General features: G+C 36.8%; 1 protein-coding gene and 1 long non-coding RNA gene across 2 annotated transcripts in view; one reads left to right on the forward strand and one right to left on the reverse strand.

The window, feature by feature from the left end:
* Positions 1–13,747, forward strand: part of LOC108527179 (uncharacterized) — a 32,201-nt gene extending 18,454 nt beyond the window's left edge. Inside the window, exon 3 of the long non-coding RNA XR_001884727.1 lies at positions 13,596–13,747. This is a non-coding gene — a long non-coding RNA (uncharacterized LOC108527179). The remainder of the gene's footprint in view (positions 1–13,595) is intronic.
* Positions 12,608–20,596, reverse strand: part of UCHL3 (ubiquitin C-terminal hydrolase L3) — a 64,814-nt gene continuing 56,825 nt past the window's right edge. The window contains exons 8-9 of the mRNA XM_017868336.1: positions 13,720–13,778; positions 12,608–12,817 (exon numbers count right to left, since the gene is read on the reverse strand). Coding sequence (XP_017723825.1) covers positions 12,734–12,817; positions 13,720–13,778 — 143 coding nt within the window. The 3' untranslated portion in view covers positions 12,608–12,733. The remainder of the gene's footprint in view (positions 12,818–13,719; positions 13,779–20,596) is intronic.

Raw genomic sequence — 20,596 nt, forward strand, 5'->3', positions numbered from 1 at the left:
ATCCATCTCAGCGGTTGGAACTTGAGTTCCGGCAAGCTTTGCCAGTGCAAGAAGCTCAACTGCTCTGGAACCCTAAATAAACTTGAAAGGTGATCTAGGCATCAAAGTCTGGACTTCAGGGGCACATGACCTAATGGGGGACATCAACCAGAGCAGCCAAAGGAGGGTTTGCAGCATCACTCTTCCAAGCCCAGGGAGCATAGCTCACAGTTCTGAAAAAGACTACTTCCTTCCACTTGAGGAAAGGGAAGGGTAGAGGACTTCATCTTACAACTTGGAAACCGGCTCAGCCACAGTAGGATAGTGCACCAGGCAGAGTCATGAGGCCCCCGTGCGAGAAGCTAGCTCCCAGATGACATTTCTAGACACATGCTGGGCCATAAAGGACATTGTTGTCTTGAAGGGAAGACTAAAAAGTGCATGGGCCCTGAATAATCAGCAGCAGTAGACAGGTAGTACATGCCATGGGCTTTGAGTAAGACTCTGGGATGTGCTGGCTTCAGGTGTGACCCAGCACACTCCCAGCTATGGTGGTGATGAGGAGAGACTCCAGATTCAGAAAAACAGAAGAGTAAAAGGGGTAGTTTAGGTACCAGCTCATCCACAGTGGGGCGGAGCACCAAGAGGGCTCTTGTGGTCCCTGATTCTAGGTCATAGCTCTTGGACAGCATTTCTAGACCTGACCTGGGCCACAGAGGAGCTTACTTCCCTGAAGGATATGTCCCAGGCCTGGCAGCAACCAACCACAAGCTGACTGAAGAGACCCTGGGGCTTCAATGAACATCAGTGGTAGCCAGGCAGTACTCACTATAGGCTGGGGTGGTGGAGGCCACAGAGACTCCTCTGCCTATAAAAAGGGGAGGAAAGTGTGGGAAGAACTTTGTCTTGTGGTTTTTTTGCCAGCTTAGCCACAGAAGAAGAAAGCATCAGGTGGATTTTAAGATTTCCAACTCCATGCCCTGGTTCCCAGATGGCATCTCTGGACCCACCCAGTGCCCAGGGGCACTCACTACCATGAAAGGAAGGACACAACCTGGCTGGCTTTGCCACCTGTTGATTGTAGAGCCCGAGGGCCTTAAGCAAACATAGTGGTAGCCAGGTAGCGGTTACACCAGGCCTTGGGCAAGACCCAGTTCTGTACTGGTTTCAGGTCTGACCCAGCACAGTCCCAGTGGTGGTAGCCACAGGTGTTCTTGTATTATCCCTGTCCCCACTCCAGGCAGCTCAAAACAGAGAGGCAGGGGAAGGCCATTTGTTTGGGAAAGAGTAAGGAAAGAGAACAAGAGTCTCTGCCCAGTAATCCAGAGAATTCTTCCAGATCTTATCCAAAACCACCAAGGTGGTACCTCTATGAGTCTGCAAGAACCACAGTGTTACTAGGCTAATGCAGATATGGTTGCAGTGACCAAACACTTAGATCACAACACCCAAGTACCTTAAAATACCTGGAAAGCCTTTCCAAGAAAGGGGGTGGGGGGAAACAAGCACACTCTGAAGACTACAATGAATACCTAACTCTTCAATGCTCAGACACTAATGAACATCCACAAGCATCAAGTGAATCCAGGAAAACATGACTTCAGTAAACTAAATGAGGTACCAGGAACCAAGCCTGTAAGGACAGAGATATGTGACCTTTCAGATAGAGAATTCAAAATAGCCGTTTTAGGGAAACTCAAAGAAATTCAAGATAACACGCAGAAGGAATTCAGAATCCTATCAGCTAAATTTAACAAGGAAACTGAAATAATTAAAAAGCATCAAGCAGAAATTCTGGAGTGGGGTCAGGTGCAGTGGCTCACACCTCTAATCCCAGCACTTTGGGAGGCTGAGGCAGGCAGGTCACTTGAGGTCAGGAGTTTGAGACCAGCCCGGCCAACATGGTGAAACCCTGTGTCTACTAAAAATACAAAAATTAGCCAGGCGTGGTGGTGCATGCCTACAGTCACAGCTACTCAGGAGGTTGAGGCAGGAGAATCACTTGAACCCAGGAGGCGGAGGTTGCAGTGAGCCGAGATCACCCCACTGCACTCCAGCTTGGATGACAAAGTGAGATTCCATTGTAAAAAAAAAAAAAAAAAAAGGGCGCAGTGGCTCATGCCTGTAATCCCAGTACCTTGGGAGGCTGAGGTGGGCAGATCACCAGGTCAGGAGTATAAGACCAGCCTGGCCAACATGATGAAACCCCGTCTCTACTAAAAATACAGAAATTAGCTGGGCATGGTGGCAGGTGCCTTAATGCCAGCTACTCGGGAGGCTGAGGCAGGAGAATCACTTGAAACTGAAGGGCATAGGTTGCAGTGAGCCGAGATCATGCCACTGTACTCCAGCCTGGGTGAAAAAGCAAAACTCCATCTCAAAAAAAAAAAAAAAAAAAAGAAATTCTGTAGTGGGAAAATGCAACTAACATATTGAAGAATGCATTCTCTTAATAGCAGAATTGATCAAGCAGAAAAAATGTATAGAATTTTTATTAGTTTTCTCTTTGCTTATTTGCTAGTTTGTTTATGCAGTGAATGTTAAGTTGTTATCTGTTTAAAATAATGGGTTATAAGATAGTATTTGCAAGCATCATGGTAATCTCAAACCAAAAAACATACAATGGATACACAAAAACATAAAAAGCGAGAAACTAAAACATACCACCAGAGAAAATAGTTTTCACTAAAAAGAAGACAGTAAGGAAGGAAAGAAGGAAGAGAAGACCACAAAACAACCAGAAAACAAATAATAAAATGGGAGGCTCAAGTCTTTACTTATCAATAACAATATTGAGCGTAAATGGACTACACTCTCCAGTTGAAAGACATAGAGTTGGTGAATGGATAAAAAACAAGACCCAACAACCTGTTGCCTACAAGAAACACACTACACGTATAAAGATACACATAGACTAAATATAAAGGGATGGGAAAAGATAGTCCAGGCAAATGGAAACCAAGAATGATCAGGAGTACCTATACTTACATCAGACAAAATAGCTTTCAAGACAAAAACCATAAAAAGAGACAAGGAAGGTCATTATTTAACAGTAAAGGCGTCAATTTAGCAAGAGGATATAACAATTGCAAATATTTATGCATGCAACACTGGAGCACCCTGATTTACAAAGCAAATATTTAGACCCTAACACAATAATAGCTGGAGACCACAATACCCATCGTGTAGCACTGAACAGATCATTCAGACAGAAAATCAATAAAGAAACATCAGACTTAATCTGCACTATGGACCAAATGAACTTAATAGACATTTACAGAACATTTCATCCAACAGCTATAGTATACACATTCTTCTCCTTAGCACACAGATCATTCTCAAGGATAGACCGTGTGTCTTAAAACATTTTTAAAAAATGAAATAATATCAAGTATCTTCTCTGACCACCATAAAATGAAACTAGAAATTAATAACAAGAGGAATTTTTGAAATTATACAAATACATGGAAATCAAACAGTGTGTTCTTGAATGACTAGTGGGTGAATGAAGAAATTAAGAAGGAAATTGAAAAACTGAAACCAATGATAATGGAAACACAACATACCAAAACCTATGGGATACAACAAAGGCAGTACTAAGAGGAAAGCTTATAGCTCTAAGTGCCTACATCAGAAAAGCAGAAGAACTTCAAATAAAAAATCTAACAACTATTCTTAAAGAACTAGAAAGGCAAGGGCAAACTGAACCCAAAATTAGAAGAAATAATAAAGATTGCAGCAGAAATAAATGGATCTGAACAAATAAAAAAAGATCAATGATACACAAAATTGGTTTTTTGAAAAGATAAAATTGACCAACCTATAGCCAAACTTGCTTAAAAAAGAAGAGAAGACTCAAATAAAGCCAGATATGAAAAAAGAGATATTACAACCAATACCCCAGAAATTCTAAGGACCATTAGAGGTTACTATCAGCAACTATATGCCAATAAATTGGAAAACATAGAATAAATTGATAAATTCCTAGACACATACAACCTACTAAGATTGAACCATGAAGTAATCCAAAACCCAGACAGACCAATAACAAGTAATGAGATTAAAGCTGTAATGAAATGTCTCCCACCAAAGAAATGCCTAGTACCTGGTGGCTTCATTGCTGAATTTTCCCAAACATTTAGAGAAAAACTAGTATTAATCCTATTCAAACTATTCCAAAAATAAGAGGAGGTGGGAATACTTCCAAACTCGTTCTACCAGGCCAGTAGTACCCTGATACCAAAACAAGAAAGAAAGAATGAGAGAGAGAGAGAGAGAGAGAGAGAGAGAGAGAGAGAGAGAAAGGCTACAGGCCAATATCCCTAATGAACATTCATGTAAAAGTCTTGAACAAAATACTAGCAAATCACATTTGACAACACATTAAAAAATTCTTTCATCGTCACCGGGTGGGATTTATCCCAAAGATGCAAGGATGGTTCCACATATAGAAATCAATCAATATGATACATCATATCAAAAGAATGAAGAAGAAAACATGATTATTTCAATTGATGCTATAAAAGCATTTGATAACATTCAACATCCTTTCATGTTAAAAAAAAATTTTAACTGGGTATAGAAGGAATGCACCTCAACATAATAAAAACCATATACAACAGATCAACAGCTAGCATCATACTGGATGGAGAAAAACTGAAAGCCTTTCCTCTAAGAACTGGAACATGACAAGGATGTCCACTTTCACCACTGTTATTCAATATAGTACTGAAAGTCCTAGCTACAGCAATCAGGCAAGATATAAATGGCATCCAAATTGGAAAGGAAGAAATCAAATTTTCCTTATTTGCAGATGAGACAATCTTATATTTGGAAAAATCTAAAGACTACACAAAAATACTATTAGAACTGATAAATTCAGTAAAGTCACAGGATATAAAATCAACATACAAAAATCCGTAGCATTTCTATATGCCAACAGTGAACAATAAAATTAAATACTTAGGAATTAACTTAGGCACATAAAGCTCTCTACAATGAAAACTATAAAACACTGATGAAAGGAATTGAAGAGGACACCAAACTATGGAAAAATATTCCATGTTCATGGATTGAATGAATCAATATTGTTAAAATGTTCATACTACCCAAAGCAGTCTGTAGATTCAATACAATCTCTATCAAGAGAGCAATTACATTCTTCACAGAAATAGAAAAAAAAAAAAATCCTACAATGTATATGGAACCACAAAGGACCCAGAATAGCTATCCTGAGCAAAAAGAACAAAACTGGAGGAATCACATTACCTGACCTCAAATTACACCACAGAGCTATAAAATCAAAATAGCAGAGTACTGTCATAAAAACAGATACATAGACCAATGGAACAGAATACAGAACCCAGAAGCAAATCCGCACATTTTCAGTGAACTCATTTTTGACAAAGGTGCCAAGAACATACATTGAGGAAAGGACAGTATCTTAAATACATGGTGCTGGGAAAACTGGATATCCAAAGCAAAAGAATGAAACTAGACCCCTATCTCTCACCATACAGAAAATTCAAACAAAATGAATTAAAGACTTAAATCTGGTTGAGTGTGGTGGCTCCCATCTGTAATCCCAGCACTCTGGGAGACCAGAGGGCAGATCACTTGAGGCCAGGAGTTCAAGACCAGCCTGGCCAACATGGCAAAAAACCTGTCGCTACTAAACATACAAAAATGAGCCAGGTGTGGTGGTGTGGACCTGTAATCCCAGCTACTCAGGAGGCTGAGGTGGGAGGATCACTTGAACCTGGGAGGCAGAGGTTTCAGTGAACCAAGATAGCACCATTGCACTACAGCCTGGGCGACAGAGCAAGAGTCTGTCTCAAAAAACAGAAAAAAAAAAAAAGAGACAAATCTAAAACCCTAACCTACAAAACTACTACAAGAAAACAATGGGGAAACACCAGGACATTAGACAGGGCAAAGATTTATTGAGTAATACCTCACAACCATAGGCAACCAATGCAAAAATGACCAAATGGAATCACATCAAGTTAAAAAACTTCTGCACAGCAAAGTAACCATCAACAAAGTGAAGAGACAACACACAGAATGGGGAAATATCTGCAAACTGGCCATCTGACAAGGGATTAATAACCAGAATATATAAAGAGCTCAAACAATAGGAAAAAATCTTTAACGATCGATTTTAAATTGGGCAGAAGATCTAAACAGAGATTTCTCAAAAGAAGACACACAAATGGCAAATATGAAGTGTTCGACATCACTGATAGAGAAATGCAGATCAAAACTACGATATTATCTCACCCCAGTTAAAACGGCTTTTATCCAAAAGATAGGCAATAAAAATGAGGATGTAGAGAAAAGGGACCCTCACACACTGTTGGTGGGAAAGTAAATTAGTACAAACACTACGGAGAACAGTTTAGAGATTCATCAAAAAACTAAAAATAGGACTACCCTATAATTTAGCAATCCCACTGCTAAGTACACGCAAAAGAAAGAAAATCAGTATATTGAAGAGATTATCTGTTCTCCCGTTTAGCGCAGCACTATCCGTAAGAGCCAAGATTTCAAAGCAACCTAAGTGTCCATCAACAGATGAATGGATAAAGAAAACGTGGTACATATACACAAACGAGCGCTATTCAGCCATAAAAAGAATGAGAGCCTGCCATTTGCAACAATATGGATAGAACTGGCAGTCATTCTGTCAAGTGAAATAAGCCAGACACAGAGACAAAATTCATACATTCCCACTTATTTGTGGGAGCTAAAAAATTAATTAAAAACAATTAAACGTATGGAGATAGAGAATAGAATGGTGGCTACCTGAAGGTGGGAAGGGTAGTGAGGGAGTGGGGATGGTTAATGGGCACAAAAAGTTCAAAAGTATGAATAAGTCTAGTATTTGATACCACAACTGTGTGATATAGTCAATCATTTAATTGTGCATTGAAAAAAAACTAAAAGAGTATATGTGGACTGTTGTAACACAAAGGATAAATGCTTCAGGTAACAGATACCCCATTTACCCTGATGTGATTATTACAAGTTGGATGCCTGTATCAAAATATCTCATGTACGCCATAAATATATACACCTATTATGTACCCATAAAACAAAAGTTAAAGATTTAAAAAAAAAAAAAAAAAAAAAAGAAGTCACTTTCACTTGGCATTTCATGCACCATTTAAAAAAAAAAAAAAAAAAAAAAAACCGGAGATGGCTACTAGTCCTTCAAAAACTAAAAGCCTTCACTGGAATACTTGTAACAACTGATGTACATGCTTTAGTCTTCCAAAATGGGGAAAACAAGGTAAAAACTAAAACCATGAATAGTTTGCTTTAAACATTCTTCAAGTTTATATTGCCCATAACCCATGTTTTCTAAAGTTCTTAAAATCAGTACTTTTGTGCTTTTATCTTGAATACTTCAATGTACCTGATTATAGTGCCAGAATGTGGTTATAAGAACAACTGTCTCTATCATATTAATATAACAAATATTTAAGGTATTTGCATTTTGTTTTAAAATGAACTCTTCAGAATACATCTTTTAAGTTATACCCTATGAAATATCGTATTTTGGTCTTGATGGTGAAATATATGCACAGAGTAACATTCCGTCATACATTGCCTGCACACTGGGATCAAATGTATATTATTTCTGTAGTGGTGGAAGAAGGTTCTGGTTTCAAATACTTAGTATTCAGAGAGAATAAAGAAAATACCCCTCTTGAAAAGTACTTTCTTGGCTTAGTCACACAGGAAAATTCAGATGCAATTTTTTTTTGTCATCTTCTCCCACAGGTGAACTCTCAGTAAGCAACGCAACTTTTCATCAGACAGGTTTTACTACATTTTTAAAGAACAGTCTAATTTACAAACTTTGCATGTGCTTCAAGTTTTTCATGTTTAACATACAAATAAAACCTCAAGCAATTTGTTTTCATCTTGTAGTCATAAAACATGTGCAGGACACAGAGATCCTTTAGCTGTTAAAGGACACACTATTAAACATAACTTATTTATTTGAATATCAACTATGTTTACATATTGATAAAGATTACAGTTCTGAACCAAATAATTGTGCCATTCATATCACTTAGCTGATTCTTATTTTAAATAATTCAAGTTATACTCATATCTACCTTGTAGATTATAAGAGCTACATTATATATTTCTAAGCAATTTTAAATTAATTTTGCAAAGTAGTTTTCAGTATAGGTCATATACATTTAGTGTCCCTAAACCAGGGCTTTCCTTATCAATTAGACAATAAGGAATTGCTCATAATATCCAGCCTTTGTCTTTATAACCTCCTATATAATATCTAGTTGTAGCCTGTGGAAAAATGTCATACTGAGGACCCTCATCTATCAAGCTGGTAGAAGCAACAGATAGCTTCAGAACCACTATCCTAAACGAAGAAGTCAAGAGAAAGATTTAGAGTAACTTTTATTCAGAAGGAAAACAAGTCAGAATACACATGAAACTGAGGCATGTTAGGTTGGTCTGATCAACTGGCACCAGTGACACAAGAAAATTAATGCCCTTCACTGGAATCTTCTACAATGCAATAGTTTATGTACTTTAAGGAGGCAAAATTTTGAAAATCAACAGAAGCAAAGGAAATGACAAAACATTTGCTATCTGAAGAGTATATTCCACACTTGGTTTTTAGTAGCAATATTGTTGAGAACACAAGGAAGCTCATTTTAAGATCTTACCAGGGAATCAGGTGACATTAACTATTAAACTTTATGTATGCGTATATAAATCCCTCTAAATTAGTTCTAAAAACCTGATATAATGATTACAGGTTTTTTTGCTGTTGTTTTTGTTTTTGTTTTTTGAGACAGGGTCTCACTGTCACTGGGGCTGCAGTGCAGCGGTGTGATATTGGCTCACTGCAGACTCCACCTCCTAGGCTCAAGCAATCCTTCCACCTCAATCTCCCAAGTAGCTGGGACCAAAGGTGTACACCACCACACCCGGCTAATTTTTGTATTTTTAGTAGAGATGAGGTCTTGCCATGTTGCCCAGACTGATGTTGAACTCCTGGTCTCAAGCAATTCGCCCCACCTCTGCCTCCCAAAGTGCTGGGACTACAGGCGTGCTGGGACTACAGGCATGAGTCACCATGCCCAGCTGATTATACACTTTTCAAAGTGGTTTTACTTAACTTCAGTCATGGATTTAAATAAGACAAGAGGATTTAAACCAGGGTTATTTGCCTTTTCAAGGTATACATATGTGTGAATGTGTGTACATATATATACATGCACACATACATATACATGTAAATACATGTATATGAGTATACACATACACCTACATAAGATTTACCTAAAAGAAATAAATTTCTATGAATAGGAAAGTTTTAAAAAAGTGATGGAAATATGCCTTTTTGCAATTCTTAACAGCACCATTAGAGGAATCATAAGCCTAGAAATGCTTCTTTTGAAAGATACAGTAGTAGACAAACATTAATGTCTAAAAATATCTTTCAAGCTCTATTAAACAGTTTCATTAAATAAGCAGTTTGTATGTTATACACAGCCCAGTGATAAACCTTACCAAATAAGGCTTGCACACAAATCAAAGATGGAATAAAATAAATGTAAATCAGATTCATTCAAATATTTTTTTATAAGGAATCAAAGATAGTTTTCATTTAAGATAGCTTAAACTTCAGTTTGCCATAGAATACAGGTAACTTCTGCTTTACTCACAAATGAACATTGAAAATATTCGGGATAAGTATTTGGGGGCTCATAAAAGCTCATCTGTTTCAATAATTTAAAGCAAACCATTATACCCAGTGAAAAATGTTCCCAAAAGTCCACCAAGCAAAAATATTTCATTCCAGTTCTCATTTTAGTTCTATTTTCCCCGCGATCATGGTCATTAACAGAAGTATACAGAAATAACCCACAACTTATCAACCATAGTATCTCCATGAGTTTTCACACAAAGTAAACTATTAATATTTTCTACAAGTGCCAAGTTTTACGAATGTTACTAAACAAAGTATTGTAGGGAATAGAGTTGAGAATTAAAGTTTACATGTAAACTTAAGAGAGCAGTAAGAAAAGTTTTCAAGCTGTCTGTTCCACAAGGGACTACCACCTTAAACTGTATGCCAAAGAATGCTAGCTCTAAGTGCCGCTCCCTAAAATGTATAGAAAATGTTGTTCATAATACATGGAATATTTTTTGAAAGAACTGAGGCATTCTATAATTGCCCCCCTCCAAATATACCTGTAACTTTCAAAAAAGATTGTTCAACCCAGTATTTTCAAGATACTTGACTTTATAATCTTTCTTACCCATTAAGAGTTCTGCAAAGTTAGTGTTCCTCATAGCATACTTTGAGAAACTATGTAAATTCTAGGTAATGTGTCATTGATTTAGGATCTTTTAAGAAATCATATAATTGAGAGAAATCCAGCAAGGCAACAGGCAGAAAACTGCTTAGGAATGTTTAAAATATTTAAGATAACACACAAAAGATAACATAACAAGAATAGAATACATGGGTCATTATTATTGGTATGGTAAGCATCATCTGCATAGACAGTCTATCAAATTGTTTCAGATTATTTTTTCATCCCTATTGCCAACATTTCACCCATGCCCTTTTCACCATAGAATAATGGTAAGCTTAAATATCTTCCGAAGTTATTTTCCTCGTTATAGTCTATTTTTTCTAATATAGTGTTTCCCAAACTTAATTTATTGCTTATGAATAAGAAGGGATCTTGTTAAAAATGCTTAACTAATCTAATCTAGTGCTTCCCAGACTTAATGTATTGCTTATGAATAAGCAGGGATTTTGTTAAAAGGTTTTGGGGGTAGGGTCTGAAATTTCCCCTTTCTAAGAAGCTCCCAGATAGTACTGATGCAACCACACTTGAGTAACAAAGACCTAATTCATTCTGAAAGCCATGCCTTACTACTCTTAGCTCAGTGAATTGTGTAAACATCTATATTCAATTACTGGTCAAAAACTTCATTCTGGACCAATCTGGTTTTTCTCTTAACTACTACACTCATTTCAACCCAACCCTGGTTTTTTTTTTTTTTTTTTTTAAAGATAAAATGTATGTGAAGTACAGATTTTAAATGTACAATTCAGAGTTACAATAAATGCATATGCCAAGTAACCACTACTGCCTCCCCCTACTTTAGGTAAAATGCATATACAGCAAAGTACAGATTTTTTATGTACGATTCAAGGAGTTTTTATAAATGTATATACCCGAGTAATAGCTACTCCTCTCCCAAAAAGATATAGAACACTGTCATCACATCAACTGTGTTTTTGCCCAACTCTATAAATGTCCTTTCACTTTTCCACTGCCTTTCCAACTATCCTTCAAGACTCAACTGAAGCACTTCCTTCTTCAAAGCACAACCAAAATTCACTCATGTACCACCATCTAAATTTATTTATTATTTCTGAGACAGGGTCTCCCTCCATCACCCAGTCTAGTGTGCAGTGGTAAAATCATGGCTCACTGCAGCCTCGAACTCCTGGGCTCAAGCAATCCTTCCCGCCTCAGCCTCTTGAGTAGCTAGGACTACTGGCACATGCCACTGTGTCCGGCTAATTTTTTCCAATTTTTTTTTTTTTTTTTTTTGTAGAGATGGGATCTCACTTTGTTACCCAGGTTGGTCTCGAATTCCTAGCTGCATGCTTCAACATGTTAGGATTACAGGCGTGAGCCACTGCACCTGGCCTGTATCTAATCTACCACTTTTAAGGCCCAGCCATCAGTTGTTCATCCCACTGAACAACTACAGTGGGTACCTCACAAGTGTTTCTACCTCTATTCTTGCTTCCTTCCTTAATATATTACCCATAGAGTTGTCAGAGTGACCTTTTAAAATTATAAATCAAAGTAGGTCTCTGTCCTGCTTAAAATTCTCCAATGGCTTACCATCACATTTGCAATGAATCCAAATGCCTTTTCCTGTATCAAAAAGCCCCTACTTTTCTGACTTCATCTCTTGCTACTTTCCCTATTATTTTCTATGCTCTGGCCTCTTGAACCTCCTTCCTGGTCCTACAATCCAGCAAGATGTTCCTACTTTAAGGGACTCCACATTAATTACTTCTTCTGTTCTTCCCCACCACCTTTATGACAGGCTACTTTTAGTCATTCAGATCTCAACTTCAAAGTCACCTCCTCACAGAAGCCTCCCTGACAACAAAATCTAAAGTAGCTGCTCGGTCACTCCCTAACACAAATCCTACTTTAATTCTCCACACAGCATCTATTGTTGGTATTTATCTTGATGTGTTTGTTATTTATCTCTTCTCACAATAACATAAGCTCCGTGACTATTACATTTATCAACAGCGTTCAATGCTTTAACTTCTGAACCCAGAACGACATCCATCTCATTACAAGTAGATGCTTAACAAATGTTTTCTAAATAAACATGTTAACATAGATAATATATATTCATGTTATGCAAATGAAAATTGTGCCTGGTATCCCAATACAAAATTTCCTGTAAAATATAAAGAGAATAAGAAAGCTATTGCTAGTTTTCAAACCAGATAAATCCTTCACAAGAAAAAGAGAAGGAAAGCAATGCGCCTTTAACTTGGAGCAAAAATAACATAAAACACAGGTTAAGGCAAAGTTTAACTCACATAAAGTTTAATCATCAAGTTAAGGAAAATATCAAAATGTTTGAGTTAGTGTATGACAGAGAAAATTTAGTTGCAAATCATACAGTATTTGGTGTTTCCATTATTGACAAGCTATGCTGCAGAAAGAGCAATCGCATTAAATCTTAGTTCATCAGGGTCACGCTCCATAAACTTCTTGCAAACTTCTATGGCATCCTATGGAGGAAAAAAAAAGTATGATTTTTCAATGTATAAGTGTTTTACTTATAAATGATAAACATTTCATATTTTTCTAATTCATACTAATTTTACACTGCAAACTTCCTTTTCCAAATGAGAAATAAAGAACACCAGAAGAGTGAACAGCTGGGTGTCCTAATTTGCTTTGTACAAAAATATAAGATGTAGTAAGTGTTCTCTTTTTTTTTTTTTTTGAGACAGAGTCTTGCTCTGTCACCCAGGCTGGAGTGCAGTGGTGCAATCTCGGCTCACTGCAACCTCTGCCTCCTGGGTTCAAGCAATTCTCCTGTCTCAGCCTCCCTAGTAGTTGGGACTACAGTCGCACACCACCATGCCCAGCTAATTTCTGTATTTTTAGTAGAGACGGGGTTTCACCATATTGGTCAGACCGGTATCGAACTCCTGACCTCATGTGATCCACCCGCCTCAGCCTCCCAAAGTGCTGGGATTACAGCCGTGATCCACTGCGCCTGGCCATAGGTGTTCTTAAATGCTATTAAGAAACCTTTCACCTAAAAATCACATTTCATTGATTCTAAGCCACACAATTTATTCATGTTTTAAAATCTCTAAAATCAGGATCAAAATATAATTAATGGTATCCTGGATTTGATGACATCTGGGATATAATGAGTAAGTCTTTCAATACTATTCTTGCCTTTTCAAATTTTACATTTGTTCATAGAGCTCTGAAAACCTCTTTATTTGTTGCAGATTTTAACACTAATATAAATTTTCTTTTTGGATTTTCTAGAGAGAACAAGGATAAAGAAGTATCCAAATACAAAGAAAATGTTATACAAGTGACCTTTAGAGATGTTTTAAAGATGACAAAATATTAATAGCACTTAAGATGGGCCAATAAGTTTTACTGTTACCTCTAATAAAGTTTCATCACTAGTTTCACCATGGTTAATTGGAAATGGTTTCCGCCCATCTGTGGAAAACAGACAAACAATTGAATGCTTAGCTGTTTTTACAGGATAATGTACTTTCAACTTCCATTTTCCTCTTTCCTCAGTGAGGCGAGAAAAGTTAAAAGTCATTTTAAATAATATATCCTAAAACAAATGTTTTAATGTGCTACCATGAATATTTTTTATTAAAGGTTATTAGTTAGAACTTTGCCTCTATATTTGAAAGCCTAAATTATCTTCATAAACAGAATTTATTACAATGCTGGCTTTCGTTTCCTGATATTAATATGCAAAATTATTAAGTCAGTTTTAAAAAATTATCACCCCAGCTTTTATCCTTAGAAATTTTAAAACTTCTTTTCTCACTTTAAATAGGAAGATCTCAAGTAAGATAAACATGTTTAAAACAATGAAAGGGAGCCACATTGTCATGGCTTATACAATACTACTACTAATTGTGTACTACCAATGCAGTAATATAGAGGAATAATCCAAATAACCCAGGGTTATTTTACTGACCACCAAAATAACCAAATTCACAATCAACTTAAATAAACTAGTACTTTTTGAATATTATTTTTTTAAAAGCCCAGAATTATTTAAACTCACGCTAACTCAAAGTCAACTAACAATTATATATCCAAATCCATAATCTCAGATGTCTTGTAAATGGCTCTTCATTAAGTTCAATCCATAAAACACAGCCCCTTCTACAATTCCATAGTTTCTAACCACAATAAAAATTTCTGAATATACATATAGTAATAGACTTGGTTGTTAGACACTTTTCAAAAAATGAATGAAAATTAACACATAAATAATCTCCATATAAAGTAATATTAATTTCCATAAATTGTATCATCAGAATTTGTGATTCCTATTTTTGGACTAACATTGAGATAAATATTCAAAATCCTAAAGAAACTTATCACTAAATTACAATGCCTGGGATGTAATTCCTAAAGTTTCTAAGAACATTTAGGAAACATTTTCCTGTAACTATATTACACATGAACACTTAATTATCCATATTTCTATGAACTTATACTATCTTTCTAAGTTGTAATGTATGTTTCTCAATAATATATCATAAAATGTCTTCTTAAAATATTCTTTTGTGGCAAATGCTTATTCTTCAATAGACTATTCCATATTTACATGACTATCATATTCATTATGTGCCACCTCATTTTGTATTATTTTTTAATGTTTGCATAAAAGCAAAAGTATAAGTAAACAATGTAGGCTGTTCCCTCCCTAGCCAAATTATAAATTAATATATATTTTTTCTTTTGTATTTTCTTTCTTCTTTTAATTTAGAGACAGGGTCTCACTTATATTCCCCAAGCTGAACTTGACCTCCTAGGTTCAAGCAATCCTCCTGCCTCAGCTTCCCAAGTAGCTGGGACTGCAGGCACATGCAACAGCACCTGGCTTAATATGTGTATTTTCCTGGTTTCCATCATTTGTGTGTGTGTGTCATTCATGAGACTAAAGAGCTAATAAACTCAATTATGGCTGGATGTGGTGGCTCACGCTTGTAATTCAAGAAGATTGCTTGAGGCCAGGAGTTCAACACCAGCCTGAGCAATACAGTGAGACCCCACCTTTACAAAGAATTAATAAATTAGCCAGGTATAGTGGCACAAGTCTGTAGTCCCAGCTATTTGGGAGGCTGAGGCAGGAGGATCACTTGAGCCCAGGAGTTCAAGGATGCGGCGAGCTATGATCATGCCACTGCACTCCAGCCTGGGTGACAAAGTGAGACTCTGTCTCTAAAAAAATAAAATAACATAAAATAAAAACAAAAAATGGCAGTGAGCAATTTTCCTTCGAATGCAGCTGTTTAAAGTAACATATAATTAATTTCAATTATTATAGACAAAGATTATTAAACAATTGATCCTGAAATGTCAAAACTGTACAGTCTATTGTTATAATAGCAGGATAGAACAAAGATTAATTATGATTTTTACTGTTATTCTATCCATGGGCCAAATCCAGCCCTCGGTATATTTTTAATGCCTCCTTTAAGCTAAGACGGACGGGTTTTTACGTAGCTCACAAAACCTAAAATATTTACTACTTGGTCCTTTACAGAAAAATTTTGCCACAACAATAAAATGTAAAATTTGCTGTTCCAAACACCGCTACCACAAAACTGTCACTTGCCAACAACTTTGGATGTAATTTCAGTAAATGCATACTGTGCAGAAGAATCCATGGGGCTCAGAGACTGTCACACTTACAGGCCCCTTCTAAAAGAGGCAGGAAAAAGCTGCACCTTGTACATGGGTCACGTAACCTAAAATCCCCAGTCCAAATGGGCTATGCCACTTCCAGGCTGGACAGGGAAGACAATAGTGGCCTGACGTTTTGGTTGTAACTAACCAATTCATTCAGAACTTGTTTTTTGCATAGTTTGATCACAAGCCCTCAGAGAAAGGTGACAACAGAGTTGTACAAGAGACAAGTGATAAACACCACAATATGCTTTTTGGTGCAGATAACCAAGTATCAGCTACTGTCAAATACCCAAGGACAGTCAACGACATGAACGATGGAGCTTAAAAAACAGAGACTATACAGAAATAAAAACTTTTTTTTTTTTTTTTTTTTTGAGACGGAGTCTCATTCTGTCGCCCAGGCTAGAGTGCAGTCGTGTGATCTCGGCTCACTGCAAGCTCTGCCTCCCAGGTTCACGCCATTCTCCTGCCTCAGCCTCCTGAGTAGCTTGGACTACAGGTGCCCACCACCATGCCCAGCTAATTTTTTGAATTTTTAGTAGAGATGGGGTTTCACCGTGTTAGCCAGAACGGTCTCCATCTCCTGACCTCGTGATCCACCTGCCTCGGCCTCCCGAAGTGCTGGGATTACAGGCGTGAGCCACCACGCCCAGCCACAGAAATAAAAACTTTTTAAAATGTACAGGCTTAAAAAACAGAGACTATACAGAAATAAAAACTTTTTAAAAATGTACAGGCATGCCTGAGAGATATTGTGGGTTAGCTTCCAGAATACCACAATAAAGCAAATATCACAATAAAATGAGTCACACAAATTTTTTTGTTTCCTAGTGCACATAAAAATTATGTTTATATTACTCTGTAGTCTATTAGGTGTACGTTAGCATTATATCTAAGAAAACAATGTACATACCTTAATTTAAAAAAACACTTTATTCCTAAAAACACTAATGATCATCTCAGCCTTCAGCAAGTTGCCATATTTTTGCTGATGGAGGGCCTTGCTTTAATGTTGATATCTCCTGACTGATCAGGATGGTGGGTGCTGAAGGTTGGGGTGGTTGTGAAAATTTCCTAAAATAAGACAATAACGAAGTTTGCCACATTTGACTCTTTCTTTTATGAAAGATTTCTTCGTAGCATGTGATGCTGTTGACAGCATTTTACCCACAGGAGAACTTCTTCCAAAAATGTTGTCAATCCTCTCAAATTCTGCTGCTGCTTTATCAATTAAATTTGTGTAATATTCCAAATCCTCTGTGGTTTGTGGTCATTTTAACACTGTTCATGATTTCTTTATTTGGAGTAGATTCCATCTCAAGAAATCAGTTTATTTGCTCATCTATAAGAAGCAACTCCTTACTTGTTCAAGTTTTATCATGAGATTGCAGCAGTTCAGTCACATCTTCAGGCTCCCCTTCTAATTCTAGTTTTCTTGCTATTTTCATGATATCTGCAGTTACTTCCTCCAACGAAGTCTTAAACCCCTCAAAGTCATCCATGAGGACTGGAACCAGCTTCTTCCAAACTCCCGCTAATGTTGATATTTTGAGCTCTTCCCATAAATCATGAATGTTCTTAATGGCATCTAGAATGGTGAATCCTTTCCAGGAAGTTTTCAACTTAATATTCTCAGATCCATCAAAGGAATAACTATGGCAGCTATAGTGTCGCAAACTGTATTTCTTAAATAACAAGAAATGAAAGTCTAAATGATTCCTTGATCCATGGCTGCAGAATGGATGCTGTGTTAGCAGAAATGATAATATTAATCTCCTTGTACATACATCTATATCAGACTTCTTGGATTACCAGGTGCATTGTCAATCAGCAGTAATATTTTCAAAGGAATCTTTTTCTGAGCAGTACGTCTCCACAGAGGGCTTAAGATATTCAGCAAACCATGCTATAAATAGATATACTATCATCCAGAATCCATTGTTCCATTTATAGAGCATAGGCAGAGAAGATTTAGCATCATTCTTAAGGACCCTAAAATCTTCTGAACATCAAATGAGCATTGGTTTCAACTGAAAGTCACCATCTGCATTAACAAGAGAATCAGCCTGTTCTTTGAAGCTTTGAAGGCAGACATTGACATCTCCTCCCTAGCTATGGAAGTCCTAGATGGCATCTTCTTCCCAAGAGAAGGTTCGTCATCTACATGGAAAATCTGTTGCTTATGTAGCCACCTTCATGGAATATCTGAGCTTGATCTTCCGGATAACTTGCATCTTCTCCATCAGCACGTGCTGCTTCACCATGCACTTTTATGTTATGGAGATTACTTCTTTCCTTAAACCTCATGAACCAACTGCTAGCTTCAGACTTTTCTTCTGTAGCTTCCTCAACTCTCTTAGCCTTAACAGAACTGAAAAGAGGTAGGGCCTTGCTCCAGATTAGGCTTAAGAAAATGTTGTAGCTAGTTTGATCTTCTATCCAGACCACTCAAACTTTCTCCATATCAGCAATAATGCTGTTTTGCTTTCTTGTCATTCATGTGTTCACTGGAGCAGCACTTTTAATTTCCTTCAAGAACTTTTCCTTTGCATTCACAACTTGGCTTATTGTTTCGCACAAGAGGCCTAGCTATCAGACTATCCTGGCTTTCAACATGCCTTCCTCACTAAGCTTAATCATTTCTAGTTTTTGCCTTAAAGTGAGAGACGTGTGACTTCAATGCTTAGATGCCTTTGTAGGGTTATTATCTGGCCTCATTTCAATATTATTGTGTCTCAGGGAATAGAGAGGTCCAAAGAGAGAGAAAAAGATGGGGAAATGGCCGGTTAATGGAGCAGTCAGAACACATACATGAAATCGATTAAGTTTGCCATCGTATATGGGTATGGTTTGTGGCATCCCAAAACAATTACAGTAGTAATATCAAAGATCACTGATCACAGATACCATAACAGATATAATAATAACACGTTTGAAATGTTGGAAGAATTACCAAAGTGTGACACAGAAACACAAAGTGAGCACATGCTGTTGGAAAAAATGGTGCCAATAAGCTTGCTCAAAAAAAGATTGCCATAAACCTTCAATTGGTAAAAAAAAAATAAAATATATGAAAAGTACAGTTAAATGAGGTATTCCTGTATTATTACTATCCTTAAAATGAGGAAATTCTACATACATGAAAGAAGAGAATGCCATATTTTCAAATGCTATGAAAACTCAGAGAACAGAAGAACTCTTAACAATTAAAACTATGGGCTGTGTGCAGTGGCTCATGCCTGTAATCCCAGCACTTTGGAAGGCTAAAGCAGGAGGATCACTTGAGCCCAGGAGTTCAAGACCAGCCTGGGCAACACAGCAAGACCCCAATTTACAAAAAATAATAATAATAATTAGTCAGGCATGGTGGCAAAGGCCTATAGTCCCAGCTACTCAGGAGGCTGTGGCAAGGGGATTGCTTGACCCCAGGATATCAAGGCTGCAGTTTGAAGGGGTTCCTTTCAAAGGCCAAGTCTGCAGTAATTTGAGCATAAAAATACATGATATCATGGATTATAATCATTTAAGTAAGAGAGGAATCCATGAGTCCATTCTGATTATAAATGAATGAATGAGAGGAAAAGGAAAGATTCTAATGTTGGAGGAATTTTTTTTAATTGCCATTTGGCAATAGTCATAATGATAATCCAGTCGAGAATAATCAATGGATGCAAAATCTGGGGGATAAAAGCTTGATGAACAACTGCATGACATACTTATTAACTTTATTGTGAAGAAACTACCTAAAAGTGACTAAACATCACCAGTAATGGGGCAAATTGACATCATGTGCCTCTTGATATGATGCACTGAGAAGAACGTAGCATTATTTCTGTAGTATTCCTGCCAAAAATGCGTAAATCATGAGGATAAATCAGATGGCCTAAATTGGAGGATAATCTCGAAGTAACTGCCCTATACTCTTAAAATGAATGTTACAGCCATGAAAGACAAGAAAGCATTCTGAGGAACTGTTCCAGATTAAAGGAGACAAAGAAACAAGACGAATTCAACACATAATCCTGGATTAGCTCCTGAATAGAGGACATTATTGTGATAATCAAGAAAATTGTAATGGTGTCTGTGGATTAGGTAATACTGGATCAATGTTATAATTTCCTGATTTTGATATTCATACTATAGTTATGTAGGAGAGTATCCACTTGTTCTGAGAAAATACAGAAGTTTCAAAGATAATGGGGCATCATTCTTCAACTTATTTTCAAACAGTTCAGAAATATGAATTGAATCTGGATAATCTGAGGGAGGATGTATGGGAGCTCTGTATACTATTTCTGTAACTTCTATGAACATTTTAAATTATTTCAAAATAAAATTTCTAAAACTGCTTCAAAGTATTCCTGTTAATTCAGGTAGACAATAATTTATTATTAAAACAGTGTTTTAATCTTTGTTGAATAAGTTCCAAATCCACCTCTAAATCCAAAAGCTCTACTCTATATCCATAAGGAGTTGTTATATCTGTTTTAAAATATGTACTTCTTCCCCTTTACATATGAAAGAACTATATGAGGCCCCAAGGAAAAGGAAGGGGTGATAACAAAAGAGAAATAACTCAGTCCTTTTCATTG

This window comes from Rhinopithecus bieti, unplaced genomic scaffold (genome assembly GCF_001698545.2).
Source record: "Rhinopithecus bieti isolate Rb0 unplaced genomic scaffold, ASM169854v2 scaffold_3912, whole genome shotgun sequence".
In the NCBI taxonomy this organism is placed as follows: Eukaryota; Metazoa; Chordata; class Mammalia; order Primates; family Cercopithecidae; genus Rhinopithecus; species Rhinopithecus bieti.